Source organism: Brienomyrus brachyistius, chromosome 6 (assembly GCF_023856365.1).
Source record: "Brienomyrus brachyistius isolate T26 chromosome 6, BBRACH_0.4, whole genome shotgun sequence".
NCBI classification, from domain to species: Eukaryota; Metazoa; Chordata; class Actinopteri; order Osteoglossiformes; family Mormyridae; genus Brienomyrus; species Brienomyrus brachyistius.
Window position 1 is genome coordinate 13,993,615 of NC_064538.1, and position 16,307 is coordinate 14,009,921.

General features: G+C 40.7%; 1 protein-coding gene across 1 annotated transcript in view; it reads left to right on the forward strand.

Annotated features, from left to right (window-relative positions):
* The window catches only part of cacna2d3a (calcium channel, voltage-dependent, alpha 2/delta subunit 3a), a 154,507-nt gene that overhangs the window by 55,096 nt on the left and 83,104 nt on the right, over positions 1 to 16,307 (forward strand). The window contains exons 5-8 of the mRNA XM_049017799.1: positions 6,655 to 6,817; positions 12,392 to 12,523; positions 13,443 to 13,503; positions 13,603 to 13,753. Coding sequence (XP_048873756.1) covers positions 6,655 to 6,817; positions 12,392 to 12,523; positions 13,443 to 13,503; positions 13,603 to 13,753 — 507 coding nt within the window. The remainder of the gene's footprint in view (positions 1 to 6,654; positions 6,818 to 12,391; positions 12,524 to 13,442; positions 13,504 to 13,602; positions 13,754 to 16,307) is intronic.

A 16,307-nucleotide genomic window follows, 5' to 3' on the forward strand; every position in this document is an offset into this window, starting at 1 on the left:
GCGCAAAGCATGATGCAAAGTGGTTTTTCTGGTCTAGTATCAGCTCACTGCTCATTTTCACGCCATGCCAGCACGTTGTCAAAATTGGAAGTGATTTTGTGCCTGCTTACCACTCATAGGAGTGGTGTGTATCAAGTGAGGGGTGCCCGGTGCGTACGGCAAACCGTTTTAACATTTAATCGCTAGACTGGATATGTATTGCAGATATCTCTAATTCTTCCTAGTTAAAAAGAGCATTTCACATATCCACAATGCCATTCTTCCTATCCACAATTGTCATTGCAGATATCACATCGTCATTTTTCCTAGGAGAAATTACGTCACTTTTGCCATTCATGTCTATTGGGCTTTTAATTTCAGATAGCCACAATTATATTTCAGATTTCCAGAATGTTCATTCTGAATATCTGCAATTGAATTCTTACTAGGAAAAACTCCTATTTCAGATATCTACAATCCAATTGTTACTAGTCATAATGTTAATTTCTGAATTCTGAAAGCATGCTACCATTTTAGATATCCATAATGTAATTTCAAATATCCGAAATTAAAATTGACTATAACTGTTAGTTTTGCTTTGCGCTCTACGTTTAGATCGTCAAAATAGAGCTCCTTGTATTTTCACCAAGAGTAATTGTACAAAATGTTTTTTTTTGACACAGTATAAGCAGCAGTAAGTCTTGCACATGTTGCCACTGAGATCAGAAAGAATTCTGATGATTTTTAGATTGCATACCTTTTACCGTCCAAAATCCGTAAAAAATTACTCCCTGTAGAGTTGGAAGATCTTCACTGGTGTGCAAATAAGTTTGTAGCACATATATCTAATAAGTAGAAACATTACCTAGTGATGTAGAAAACAAACTGTTTCATTTTTAAAAATGCACTGTAATCACTGTAAGCGAGTTCTATTCCACAGATAAAAATGGGCCTGTTAGTGCATGGATCTCTGCAGATTTACTGTGGTGAGTAACCTGAGCTACAGCAGTTGCAGTTGGTACAGAGTCCTTAGTCAATCATGGAAAGTTCTAGCAACAATTGGACTAGGGATAATAGAGGTTTTTAATGCTACTCAGTATAAGTGCAGTAAATAAAACAAAAGCCTTTTCATATAATGGATTTGAATTATTGTTAATTGTCATTTGTCATTAATTGCAACAGAGCCCACAGTATTTAAGGGCATAGACTTGGAAACCAGTGTTTACTGGTCCAAGTCGAAGGAAGGATCCCATTATAGTACCCTGAAGGAAGGTGTGTTGACTGCCTCAGTAAAATGTTTGGCTCCCGCATCCTTTTTGGTTTAAACATCAGCAAAGCAATAAGCAGGAAGGCCATCATCGTATTATAATACAAAAACAAAACAATTTAGTTGTAAGCAGTGCTCATGAAAGGGCAATCTTCAGCACAGTTTGCCGGTGAAGCTACAGGATCAAAGACAGCTGGTACATTTTGCTCACGAGAGAGTGAGGGGGTTTTGCGCGAGAGGGTGGAGTGCTGGCTGGTCCGTGTCACACCACGGCAGTTCATGTTTTTTAGTGTCATGCGAAAATCATTTAGAGCAACAGTCAGAAACAACTGAGTTTGGTGGGGGGGGGGTGCAGACAGTACTGAGTGTTAGTGTAGTTTAGTAGTTAGTGTGTAGTTAGTATGTAGTTAGTGTGTGTTGTATTCAGATATTAATAAGACACACAAAAATCCTTTTTCAGAAGTAAATTCTTCGTATTCCATAATGGTCACTCTGTTGCAATCATTGTCCTTTCCTGCCCACCCCCACCCCCATTATTTCCTTTATCTCCACCTTTTAATGAATGTGTGTGAGTAGGTTTGCTGGAGGAGGGAAGTGCAATTATATTAATTCATATTCATACGGCTAAAAGACTCAAGCTGTCATTATTTCCTCCTTTTGTTTTGCAAAGAAGTCTTTTAAAGCCTGTTAAATAACCCAATTTGCCTTGATGTGAATACTTTTACCGTAAATTTACATAAGTATACAATATAATTGGGGTGCCTTTTTTAATTAAATTTTATTATTCATTTATATTTGGCCACAATGTTTTTAATGTTGGAAATTTGCTGTAGTTTTGTCTGATTTATTGGCCAGAATACAATGATTTGGCAAAACATTAATTACAAAAAAATTACAGAACGTTGTAACTTAATACACTGATAATTTGCTATCAGTTACATTTAATTTGGTGTACATTATCATTCAATTAGATAAGTTATTGGACAAACTAGAATTTCAGATTTATTTTCTGATTTTCTAAATACAGTGGGATACGGACAGAGCATGTGAAATATCATGTAGATAATGAAAATACAGTAGTACATTGTAGTGCAGAGGTAAGTGAACCCAGGCTTCGACTGTGGTGTGAGACCAGACATCAAGGTGCTATCAAGCGGCATGATACAGTGTTGAAATACAACAGAAGCAATACAGCACTTCCAGTCAAGAGAGTAAACGGAATTGGGGAGCCCAGGGACACACTGTTTCGTTCTTCTATCCCACGTCCAGCACCCTCAGACAAAGGCACAGAAGTGGGCACTGCCGTCTGATTAGTGATGAATCATCATTGGCCAGTAAGGTAAAACAAAGATGCTAATTTTAGCGATAATTTGCATAATGCAGTCTATGGACCTCTGGGAAAAAAATGCTGCAGCTCCCGTAAACGGATGTAGATCCTGTTAGTGCAGGAGAATTATTTACAGCTGGTCTTCAGCTCCTGTCCAGGGAATCTGCTTTCCAACCACCTGCTGCTGCTGTATTATGCAAATCAAGTGGCAGTGTGAGGCAAGATGAATCAGGCCTCAGTTACGAACAAAATCAGTTAAATCACAATTAAACCACCATGACAACATTACATAAAAAATGTCACAAATTTTATGTGCCATTTAGGTTAAAATACATTCTTGATTAAAAGCTAAAATGCCTATTTGATTTGCCTTGTCGCAGTTGGTTAAGTAATCTTACTTTGAATGGTAAAGCTTTGATAAGAACTGATATACAGATTCAGTTCTCTTCATCTGGTAATACAGCCTGAATGGTCGAGTGCGCAAACTGAAATCTTATTACGACTCCGTGAGAATTAGCTGCCAATGGCTGGTTTAATAACTTATAAATGAAGCCGGATGGATCTCCCTTGCATAGCGGAAGAGTTTGTCGATTGTGCTGAGTTCTTAACTTTGTGTCTCCAATGCTGGATAACCACCCAGGCATAATATTAAGTGTCAGAAGCTGGAGTTTGATCCATATATATCTGTAATAACCGCCTGCTTCGGGCTCTGAACTCGTGTCTCTTGAATCCCTCGTCACTCATTCCGACTCGGTCGGTATTCACTGAGTGCCTGTGATCTTCAGGAGTATCTGTGATATGACATGAGTATTTATTCGTTATAAAAATCTGAGAAAGAGTGACCGTATTAACACATAGATGTACCATGCACATTTAAAATAAGAGATGTTGCGAACAGATACTAGAAGATAAATTGGTTCTAAGAACAGCATCCATTCATTAGGTTAAATAAAACAGGGAGCTTATTCATTTAGGAAGCTAATTAAAGTTAACAATGGGTGCAGTTGCAGTTCTCTTGGGTGAGCTATTACCTTCACTATCTCACACTGGGTTTTTTAAATGCATGAACAAAGAGGACATAAATCTTTTTTTTCTGGATGTTTGTAGATTATTAGTGCAGTGATTCGTCATGAATGTTTTTTTCAGTTCCGTTACTGCTTTAATCGTAAGTGACATAATCAAAGGGGTCCTGAAACTACGAGCAGAGAAATTAGCTTGCATGCCTTCGTGCCCTGCATCTCGTGTGTGTGTGTGTGTGGGTGTGCGAAATGCTGATATCTTTCCTTTTAACTTTACAAAAGAGAAAGTGTTTGCTCTTTCACTGCGTTCTGTAGTCAGAAAATGCTGGTGGGGGAGGATCGTGTTTAGAAAGGGTAATGTGAGAAAGTTTGGTCCAGATGAAGGTCACTGGCTTTCAGTTACAGCTCCCACATTAAGCCCCTTTCATATTTTCCCTTTGCACTCTTGCAGTCTCTTGTTTAAGCTGTATTTGCATTTTAGTATCCTTCGAGGATGACTTACATTATAAAGATTTTCCTCAGTCCATGCGTGACATTTCAAAGGCCCTACTGTGTGGGGTGTGGGATGTAGGACAGGAGACTTCAGCCTTATTTACAGTGATAGCTACATCTACAAAAAGGAAAATCTGGGGGGGCCGGGGGTGGCAACAGCAAAATCAGTTCTCCTCTCACATCCACCCTGCAGTGAAATACACCTGCATACGCAAAATACAAAAAAAAAAACCTAATTAACATAATTGATCTGATTTCTAAATAGTGTGCTAGCAGCTCGTGGGCAATGTGTTGGAGACCACTGATGTAGGATATGTCCATGAGTTGGGGGGGTTTGCAGGTTTTCACCAAAGAGTGGCTGTGAGATACTGTGTTTAAGAAGGTGCCTGAGTTTATTCCACGCAGCTTGAACCATATTACTTGCTCACAAATAAAATTAAAGCAATTGCTGCGAATTCACGCCAGCCTAATTTGCTATGTAACGAGAAAAGCATCAATCCCAGTGGGGCTTCACACAGGGTGTCACTGATTAATTGCACCTCTTGCCTTTATGTTCTCTGCTGTCGTAAGCTAATTTCTTTTAAGCCATCATACTTATTTAAGCGAATTATTCCCTCCCTCTGGAATGTTTTAAAATATTTTTTTTCAGCTAATATCTTATAAGTGGAAGATTTATTGACCAGGGATGCAAACTTACCAGTATACTTTAAATAAAAAAAGGTATAGGCAGAGGTAGATAGTTCAGGTCCAGAAAGTACAATTGTAGGCCAAGATTTGATTGTGACTCTATACTCAACTAGTTAGATGCAAAAAAATCCTGGTCTGTATTTTTACTCTCTAGTCCTGAACTACACGCCTCTGACTATAGCCTTATAACTTGTTAAAAATGAAAGGAAATTAACTTTTGTTCAGAGGTCTGGGGACAATGCAGAAGCCCAAGACCACAGTAGCTGAACTGTTTCACCTTGTATGTCAGTGTTTCCTGATAATAATTTCCCGGCCCAGCAGACGTGATTAATTGAAGTGATATGGATTTTTCCATCTGTGTAATTGATGGGTTTATTGGGAGTACTTTGCAGCAACGATAACAAGTGGTCAAATCAGGATTGTGGGTGAAATAATGAACATCACTGTCCTCCAGGCAGAAACGCTTCCTCAAGGTTCCTGATGGGGCACAGCAGAATATCTGAAAACCTGGTATGGGCAGAGCAGGATGCATGGAAATTGTCACGGAATCATTCTGAAGTTCAGACAACACTACAGCCCATAGTCTTTGTCATCCTGTTTTTTTGGGGGACTCTCCATTGTCTGCTGAATGCACTGTGACTCCTGAAGCATCTGACTGTACTGATGTTATGAAGTGTGATATCTTCAGGCCATGCAGCCTCTTCTGGAGAAAATTAATTTTTGTGGCATTACATTAAAATAAATTTTTTCCTGTTAAATGTCATCATGATTTAATTTTAAGCATTTAGTATGCAATAAATGAAATGCTTACTTTATTGCCCAGGTCCCATCCTTGTCTCTGCTGAGATAGTAGTCATTTCTTCGGGTTGCAGTAAGCAAACAGCTATTTTTAAATCAACTGAATGATCACAAATAACTCCCACAATATGTTCTGTTCTAAAAATAATCATGGGATCCTCTTGCTAGTGCATATTGTATTAAAAAACGAAAGCTCAAATGCAGGTGTAGTTTTACAAGATCAGCATTTTTTCCTCGCTGGGTATGTGAGTCAGTGGCTATGTGAATTACTTCCCAGCAGGCCCCATGGCTTCCAGTTCACCTGAAAGCAGGGGTTCTGGCAGTGGGGCTGCAGCAGCGTTATTGCCTGTAGGCCTGCTGTACTCCTGTAGTCTGCCTCAGCAGAGGAACCCTCTGGCCTGGCAAAGACTGAGCACTCGCTCTGGTTCCTTATATAGGTTTGTCCTTTAGACTTCATCTAAGGTCACACAAGCACTGCATCGGCCCTTTAGATAGCAGATGTTTTCTGGCCTGTCCTTTGGAAGATTAGCAGTTCTTTTAACCATTGATGAAAACCCACGCCAGACGAAAGCCTACAACATTGCTTCTTCAGGCACCTGACTGATCTGTTTTGATAAAGAGAAATAAAAAAAAAAACAAACTCAGTCTTTTATTCTGGATGACAAATGTCTCTCTGGTGTCTCCCTGTAGATTACTGCTGCATGTCGTCACACACGTGTCATACCTTAAAGCTTTAATGTTGGTCTTTGCTTCGGTGTCCAGCAGGCTACCTTGAACACTCTGGGATTAACAAAGCCAGATAACTGACCCAGTTCAGTATCTGTGCTTAACGGAATCAAAGCTGGAACTGTTGTCAACACATTTCCAGCAGCAAAAGGCTTTTGCATTAAAGCCTGACCACAATTCTGTCGACTGTTATCGGGATGGTGTGGTTTCCAACGTGCAGATATGACCTCTGTGTGCTCAGCGTGTCTGCATGCCTGTTCCTATGCATGCGCATGAGTGTGCATGCGTCTACGGGAGCCTCCCTTGCGGTGTTCGGATTCTGCTGCTCATCTCTATGTTCTTGTCTCCTTCCATTTCAGTATGAATACTTCAATGCCGTTTTAATAAACGAAGTAGACAAAGAAGGCAATAGCGTGGAGCTCGGAAAGGAGTTCGTTTTGGAGCCAAACGAGCATTTTAATAATTTGTCCGTCAACCTTAGCCTGAGTGTTGTTCAAGTTCCCACCAACATGTACAACAAAGGTACGTTTGACGGCCTGTCATTGCTGGGCTGGTGGCCGTGTGCTTTCACACTGTCGTAAACTGTGACACTTTAATTAGTGTATATCTCTTTATTTACCTCAAAATAAAGAGTTTGAGCATCAGCTAAGGGTCATAACCATATCAAATTTGAAAACTACTGAAAAACTGTAAGCACATGAGAATGCACATAGGATTATTTGTATTCCAGTTCTTAGAAATAAAAGTCAGATGTGCTCAGTTGAGTGAAGTGGGTTAAGTTAGTAGCTGCAGTCTGAGAAAGGGTTTAATTAACAGGCTGAATACCAGCTGGATGGGGAAAAAGGAAAGGCAAATTGACTGAGAATGATTAATAGGAACTGTTTCGTCAGCTGAGGAATAGCTGGAGTGAGTTGGGTGTAAGTGTTTTAAATCAGCTTACTTATATGGGGATTAATCTGTTTAAATAGGCTGGAGTCTCTGAGGAGCTTTGTGGTCTAGAACAGTGTTTTCCAACCCGGTCCTTGTGGAACCCCTGACAGTCCACATTTTTGCTCCCTTCCAGCTCCCTAATGGGAGCAAACATGTGGACTTTCTGGAGGTCCCTGAAGACTGGGTTGGGAAACAGTGGTGTAGACACCCCTTTGTGCAAAGACAGACAGGCTACAGTAATAAGAAACAGTTACTGTAAACATAAAATTAGCACCACACTAAGCTTTCCTATTGTTGTCTTTTCCTGATTGTGAGACCTTTGTGTGTTTGTAGGAGGTGCTGTAAATATGCTTGGACGTTTATATGCATGTGACTTCCTTGAATCAGCATTCACACATTAGTGGATTTTTACAAGCAAGAAACTGCCTGCGGATGCAGATTACTACAACCTCAACAGCCTTTGATGTCTCTCTTGCACACAGTCTCACTCTCGCTGGGCTAACCAGGAATACACGTCCAGGCACAGTTATTGTGTTCCAGCTTTTGTTCTTTTCATTCATTTCATAATCCACTTAAACAAATTTATTTATAATCCCTTTACAATTATGAAACTGGTAAAAGTTGGTATTGAGAAGCTTGCAGCCTGAGGTTGGTGGATGAGGCCCCGCTGGAGTCCGGCCAGCATTAATTCCCACCGTCTTAACAGGCCTCTTAAAAAAAATAAAAGTTTTTGCAGCCTCTGTAGCAAAATCATACTGAACATCCTCTTTTTTTTCATTATAAAACCTTATGGGTTAGAGATGGATGACTTGTTCGTTGATATATCAGCAGCAACCGATATTCATTAAAAATGCATCTGCATTGGTCCGATGTGTCAGTCTTGGTCAGTATTGCAGGTCACGATATTCCACAATCAGCTATTTGCTGTAGTGGAGGATGAGGGATTTAGTCAACTCATTCAAAGCCGAACCTACGCTCAGAACTTTCCCTGCCCGCATTATAAGATGTGGTTGCGCTAGTGAAGTGTTAGTTTCACTGCACATTTGTGGAGGTCACAGGGGAGCAGGTTACCAACACTGGTGATATTAGACAAAAAATATATCCGTTACCAGTACTGGCCGGAATTTCCACATCGGTGCCCTGCTGGTTATTGTTACTTTTGAAACCGCCTTTGTTTTTAGGTGTCCGTGTACTTCATAAAAGCTTGACAATAACGTGACAAACGATAATCCATATAATACAAAGTTGCTTACGGTGACCTCAGAACCACACCTGCAAATGGCTCTGGACTGGCACAGATCCGATTAAAGGGGCTGCAGTACACACCCACGGCGCCAGCGGACACTGGAAGTGAGACTTGGGGTGTTTTCCTTTGGCTTGGTCTCGGTAATGTTCCGCTTTGTTCAGCTCCCACTGTGGCCTGTTTTTGTTGCCTTCCTGTAGACTCTAAGAAACATTTCATGCCTGATTTTCACCCCAAGCCACGTCCAGGGAAACAAAGGAAAACTGCGCCTCGCTTGTTTGACCCCAGGGCTGTGGATCTCACACACACTGTAGATTCCCGAACAGACTCTCCAGTAGCTATTGAAGGCTGAAAGCTACTGTACACAGCAAGCATGTTTACCAAACTGAAAAACAGGCACAATCCCTAATGATTCTCTTAAATGAACTTGCTCAGTTTACTAAATTAATTAATACGTATATTAAGCACTATCTAACACTATAACATTATCTCAGTCATAAAATTCATAAAAGTTAGTCTCCCCACTTACTCCCATTCTCATGTATCATACACTTTTAAAAACAAATTTACCTTATATACAGGGATTTTTGCATAAAAAGTATAAAAATATATATGTATATGGAATTATATATTCTTCATTTGCAAAAGTATTCAACCTGTCTTTAATGAATCATATGTACGTACTGAGAGTCCAGGTGCAAACTGAGCCATGCTCTGCTAACTGTAGATATGCATAATCCAGTCAACATTTGCTATAATGTATAATCCATTTAACTAATATGATGTCTGAGTTATCGTGGCCTTCTTCCAATACTAGGAATACCATCCATCCATCCATCCATCCATCCATCCACCCTTCTGTCTCCAGTCAATCAGCTTCGAGAACCTCTTATCCAGTACAGGATCACAGTGAGCCTGGGAGCAAGGACATGGGACAGCTCCGACGGGATGCCAGTCCATCTCAGGACTCGCACAATCACACAGCATGGGCAATTTCTCATGTCTGGTCTTGGAGAAATAAAAGTCTTCCTGGCTGAATTTTGGTGTCTGTATGGATCTGGTTATTTCCAATCTGATTCAACAAAAAATGCTGTAACTGGACCCCTGTGTTGTGTCCTGTGCTGCCTGAGACAGACTGCAGGCTTCAGTGACCGTGTAGTGAATAAATGGTTAGAGGATGGATGGATGGACGGATGGATGGATGGATGGATGGACAGATGGACAGATGGATGGTAAAAGTGTAGGTTAAAGCAAATTTGGAGTATTGAGATGGGGCTGTACATGTTTATTGGAAGCATAAAGAATCAGTCGTGTTCAGATCATATTAATTTGGAAAACGATTGTTTGTGGCTGTTTATATATCACAGACCAAATTGTACAGTGAACCAGAACTGTGATGTTCCATAACACCCGTAATATTTAATGTATATTGTCTGTATTTGCCCTGCAACTCAGACAGGATATCTGGTTGGAAGATCGATGGATGTCTGCATTTGATTTTTGCTAAATATGTCCCTGTCAGTATTTTAGCTACTAAGAATACAATATTTTCTTACCAGATGTAATATAATATTTTGCTTATGCTTCCCCCACTTCTAAATTTAGATTTTTGTAGGAAGTTTACTTATCTTTTGTTTATTCGTCATTTGGCACGTAACAGAATGCATTAGTTTATGTAATTTTATTAAATATAATTTAATCAAATTAAGGAACCCAGTGGAGATGCAATTCACACTTCTCCTCCTGTTTGTTTTTGCTTTTTTGGAAAGTTATTTTGTTGTATCATAAATAGTCTTTCCAATTTGTCTCACTCGAGATGAAGCTATTGATCGTCTTGCACAACGGGGGAAGTACAATTAAAGCAGAGCTTTGTAGACACGTCATGATGACTGTAATTAGTGCTCAATATGCGGATTCACGTTGAATGAGCATTTTTCTAGAAGAGAGATTCACCCTGCTAGAGATTTTGTGTTTAAAAGCAATTTAGAAAATTGCAGGCAATTCCAAAACTGGGGGAAAATATTTTTCATGACACTGCATACGTACAGTACAGCTTTCTTACCGAGTTCCTGAAAATGAATTTCTGTTACGCCTAAACCATTCCTGTCGAACTTGTGTGGCACAATACGCCGGCGATGGAAGAATATTCTGTGTAGAATAGAGTCAGGCCGTCATTTTGGTAGGAATTCAACGAGAACACTGGTGGCATTTGGCCTCCTGTTAAAAAAGAGGGGAATGTGAGGGAAACCAGTGAGCTGAAAAAGTGACTGACCATATAGATGCAGCATTCCCAGTTTCTGTTAGCGTGACTTCGACTATGTATCACGCTGCAAGATAACAATGAAGAGTTCTCTAATCGACGAAGTAAATCAGTAACAGAGTTCTAGTATGGCTGCCGTCTGGGGCAGAGTCTGCAATGCATTTCAAATGGATGTCTTTGGCAAATAACTGAGCTAGAATTTACAACTTAATATGTAATATGAAAGTAATATGAAATGATTAGCTGTTGGAGAGGAATATTACTATAATAATCAATTTAGGTTTAGATGATCAAAGAGTATTAGAGTATTATTAAGAGTATTATTTTTGTATTGTTATGTGGTACATTACACTTGCAATAATGTGCTGTTATTCCCATCCTTCCTCCTTAATGGCTTATTCAGTACAGAGACTGGAGCATAGGGCAGGAAGCAGGGGAATATCCCTGGATATCCTGCAAATAATCTAGAATACACACATACTCCTTTACTATATCCACAGTTGTATTTTATTGGTCTTTTTCTTGGGGAATCAGGAAGCTGAAGTCAACACCTTAGAATACATGGAAAGTTGTGACATTGGAAAAGTTGCCTTTAAGGGTCTTTCTTAAGGTCCCCTGTTGGGGGGGGGGGGGGGTTGCCAGCATTAAGGGATCTCAGATTGGAAAGATCTCTTACAGGGATCCTCAGTGTTCGTGCTTCCAGAAGGTGGCAGATATCAGTGCATGTCCTCTGAGCAGGAAATGCATTTTTGGGTAATACCATTTAATCACAATCTGCATTTTTGGGTAATACCATTTAATCACAATCTGCAGGGGCATGCGCCTGTATTTTTTAATCTGTTGTAAATGTGAGGGCCAATTAAGACGAATAGATTCTATCCTGTCATTCTGCAGATGAGAGAAATGAAAATGCAAATCATGTCTTAGTAGTGCTGTCTCACAAAGATAACGTTCTCAGGACACCCCTCAGCCTCATTCTGGACTGACATTAATAATGCCGACACACAAATCTTTATTGCATTACAGGAAATGTGCAGCTCCAGAATAAGCCTGTGATCAGACAGTCATCTTCTTAATAAGAGTCTTCCCCCCTTTGAATGCATCAGTGTCGGATAACCATCTGGCCTGGCTTGCAGGAATGAACAGCTCTGTGGCTAATATTGCTGAAAATAGATAATCCTGGTGTGACGGCCCTTCTCGGAGGGGCTGATAGCGAACTCTGACTGAATTGTATTCATAACTCTTGTAACTGGGAAATTGAAAAAAGAAAAAGCCCAGTTAATCTGAAATGGACGTGCTTCAACGCATTTTAATATCTTCAGGGAAAGACTCCATATATGTACAGTATATGAGTGTGCGTGCGTGTACACGTGCCTGTGTGTGTACTCAGTAATATGTAAATGTATTCAGTATTGTGTAGTGATGTGAGACGTGCTTTTGTCAGCATTACTGCTTCTCTTAGCAAGTCCATAACAGCTTATGACATTTTGTGCCATAGGTGTTATGGGCCCATATTGTCTGGCATTGGTGGTATGCTCATGAGAGTGTTATTCAGACACAGCGTCCAGTACAGGGTCACTCCTGTTGAGCTTGGATGGAATGCCAGTAGGTATGAAAAACAAATCTAAGTGATTTTAATCTTTCTTTTTTGTTTTCCTCTTAGACTCTGCAATACTGAATGCAATATATTGGTCAGAGGCACTGAACAAAGTGTTTGTGGATAATTTTGAGCGGGACCCGTCACTGATATGGCAGTACTTTGGCAGTGCCAAGGGTTTCTTCAGACAGTACCCAGGTGAGAGGCACCGCGCGCGGCATGAGGACGGACTGCCAGGCAGGCAGGCGGTGCTGAGAAGAGCAATCAGACACATCGTGATTATAATTAGCTGGCTGGGACTGCTTCCCAGAGGCACGGCGAGAGACAGTCTGGGAGGATTTAGTCAGAGTGAGTGACAAGCGGAGCAATGAAGAGGACCTAGCAAAAATGGAAACTCTTAGGCTTAATGCAAAACCCGTGGGAAGAGAATGCTGGGGTTTTGGGCATAAGGAGAAGGGGGACAAAGGGATGGATTTTAGGTATAAAGAGAAGGAGGAGAGAAGGGTGGGTTTTGGGCATAAGGAGAAGGAGGACACAGGGATGGGTTTTAGATATGAAGAGAAGGAGGAGAGAGGGGTGAATTTTGGGCATAAGGAGGAAGAGGACAAAGGGATGGGTTTTGGGCATAAGGAGGAGGACAGAGGGATGGATTTTGGGTATAAGGAGAAGAAGGACAGAGGGGTGGGTTTTGGGCATAAGGAGGAGAAGGACAGAGGGGTGGGTTTTGGGCATAAGGAGGAGGACAGAGGGATGGATTTTGGGTATAAGGAGAAGAAGGACAGAGGGGTGGGTTTTGGGTATAAGGAGGAGGAGGAAAGAGGGGTGGGTTTTGGGCATAAGGAGGAGAAGGACAGAGTGGTGGGTTTTGGGTATAAGGAGGAGAGAGGGGTGGGTTTTGGGCATAAGGAGTAGGAGGAAAGGATGGTGGGTTCGGGGTATCAGGACTTTCAATTTCAGCAATTATCCTTGCTTGTAATATATGTTTGATTTTACACATGGTTTGTTTAAACATTTAAATATAGAAATTTTAAGATCTGACATGGCCTTCCGTTCTGGTTACTGCATATAAAACTCTGCATCATGTTCTGTCATTCCTGCTTGGTGAAATTATACACAGGTATAAAATGGCATCCGGATGAACACGGGGTCATCGCTTTCGACTGCAGGAATCGCAAATGGTAAGGCTTGCAGTTGCTAGGCGACAGTAGACTCCAAATACACCCCTGGAATAAATGAAACCAAAAAATGACCAGTGGCTTCTGTTTCTGTTCCTAAAGGTATATTCAGGCTGCCACGTCACCGAAAGATGTGGTGATTCTGGTCGATGTCAGCGGGAGCATGAAAGGACTGAGGTTAACTATCGCCCGGCAGACGGTCATGTCCATTCTGGACACACTTGGAGACGATGACTTCTTCAATATAATAGCAGTGAGTATCACCTCTTTCTCTATTTATTGTTTTGGAAAAGAAAAGCCTTTTCAGGGCTTGTAATCTTCCAACATGATAACAACATTATGTGCTCTGCAACGAGTGATACTGATCTTTAGGCACACTGGTATTTGAGTTACTAAAAATTAAATACATTAATTCATCCATCCATTTTCCATCCATTTGTCAGGGTTGTGGGGGGCAGAAGCTAATTCCAGAGAGCCCCAGGCAGAGGAACACCCTGGACTGGATGCCAGACCAAAAAAAAAAAAATACATATCTTAAGAAAAATCAAAAATCATCACTACTGTCTGTCTTCTGCTCTCCAGTTCTACTTTTAAAAAAGAAGGAACCTTCATGGCAGTTTTAGCTTATCCTTCTTTTTGGGTCAGTAGACTGTTCAGTTTAATCATCTGGCAGACACTTAGCTGACCTTTGGTTGGCAATATTCCTATGGAATGAGCACAGTCACACAGTCACATGCTCTAAACTAAAATGACTGAAGAGCATAATGTATTAGTGCACTCACATTAATTCCAATCACATTTTGAATCACATTTGTTCTTAAGAAGTGCCGGCAGGTCCTAAGAATATTCTACTCCCGTTGCTGAGCAGACTGGTGTATTTTTGAATGCCATTTCAATTGCAAATTACTTTGATTTGATTGACCTTAGACATTATTGCTTATGTCATCAAAAATTTATATCTGATCTTTTGTGACATGCCATTTGTTCATGTGGGTTAAAGCTTTAGCTTATTTAATGTTTGCTACAGGTACATCAAATAATTTTTATTGATTATATATATCATCCATCCATATCATATTTTTGTTTTACAGTAATGTATTCACAGCACACCCAATTTCATCATGAAGCAGCTATTCATTGTGTATCAGAAAGAAACATGTTATAATGTGTCCGCAGTTGTGCAAAAGTGTACATCCCAATCATTTACAGAAGGATTATGGCAGAATGCATGGTTTGAGAAAATTGACATAATTTGATAATTTACTTTGAAGTATAATTTCTAGTCATGCATTAAATTAACAATATTATCTGAAAAAGCCAGACTACAGCCTCAGTTTAACTTGGGAATCTGAAATCTGTCCCTGCACACTACTGGCAGCCGTGCAGAACACGAACACAATTATTATCTAAGCTGAGCTTTTTTTTAAACGAAACACATTCATTGCATCCGGAATTTCTTGATTTTGATTGCAGCACCTGGCATTTTGTGTACTTTATCAGGCGAAGTTTGATTGCCGATGGGTTGTGTTGGAAGAGAGGAATATTTGTTTGTTGGTTTGTTTATCGTTTTGATGGCAGTGGATGTCTGTGTTATGTAAGGTCATTGTTTCTCCATGGACATATATAGTGACATGTTACTCTGTTTCACTATTTGTCTTTCATTCCACTATTTACTGGAGCTTAATTTAATATCAGCTTTAGCTGATCTGCCTATTCATTCACATAGTCTGTACTTTATTAGTAATCATATATGTGTCAGCTTTGTCCTCCAGGACACTCTCTTCCTATTGTGGCTCATCCCCAGGATCGGTGCTCTTTGTCTTCATGTGTGCTTGTTTTGAAGCTGAAGAGGCTGTCTTTGTTTAGATTATTTTCCACCATTTTGTTGAATCTTCACACCAATTCACAAATAAAGTCCTCATTTTGTCACTCAGTTCTGGAGGATGTCTCATGTCCGATTAAATATTATGAGTGCCAATTTGGTTGAATACATGCCTGACAGCGTTCGGAGGAAGTGGACCTTTGGCTTTTCCCTAATTTCAGCATGCCTGTGTTCCACACTGCGTGACGCTCAGACTACTTCTGACATGTCCTGTCATGTAGCGGATAATCCACTAGTGAAAACCAGGAGATTTATCTCAGCTCTAGTGGGAAGGTCATCTGAGGAGCTCTGTGATTTTCACCGCAACTCCTCGCTCGTGGGGTCAGCTGGACACTGCCAGTATCTCAACAAGCCTGACGAGCTTCATTCATCACCATGCCATCTTCAGGGCAGCAATACACAATCTGAAAGCTTCTCTGAAAACATACAGTAAGTGGTTTTCCAGTGGGAAAGACTGCTGGAATGCAGCCCTCCAGAATCAGACTTGAATCACCCTACCGACTCCCCAGACAAGGGATTAGGAACCCTGCCTAACTGTGGCTCCAAACGATAAGGGTTTAGGAGCTTTGATGGATTAGGACCTTTCAAGAAAAAGTTTAGGAGCCTTTGGGAAAGCCTGGGCGACTCCATGGGCAGAATCACATGACAGAGAGCGTTTGGAATGGATTGGCGCTTTGTTACAAGGTTTCTTCTTCAGGGTCAACTCAAGTAGGGGGAAGAAGGGGCAAAAGGCCTTAATAACACATCCTGAATGCGTAAGAGGCAAACAGAGTGGACAGTGGCAGTCACTTGTATTTCCTGAACGGGCGACGTTCTGCTCCTTCCAGTGGATTAAGGTTCTCTTAGATAAGTGCTTAGGAGCCCCGGTGCACTGTGGCTGTCCAGAAGAGGGCTGACAGCCCTGAGAGGTTGTGACCATTAAAGA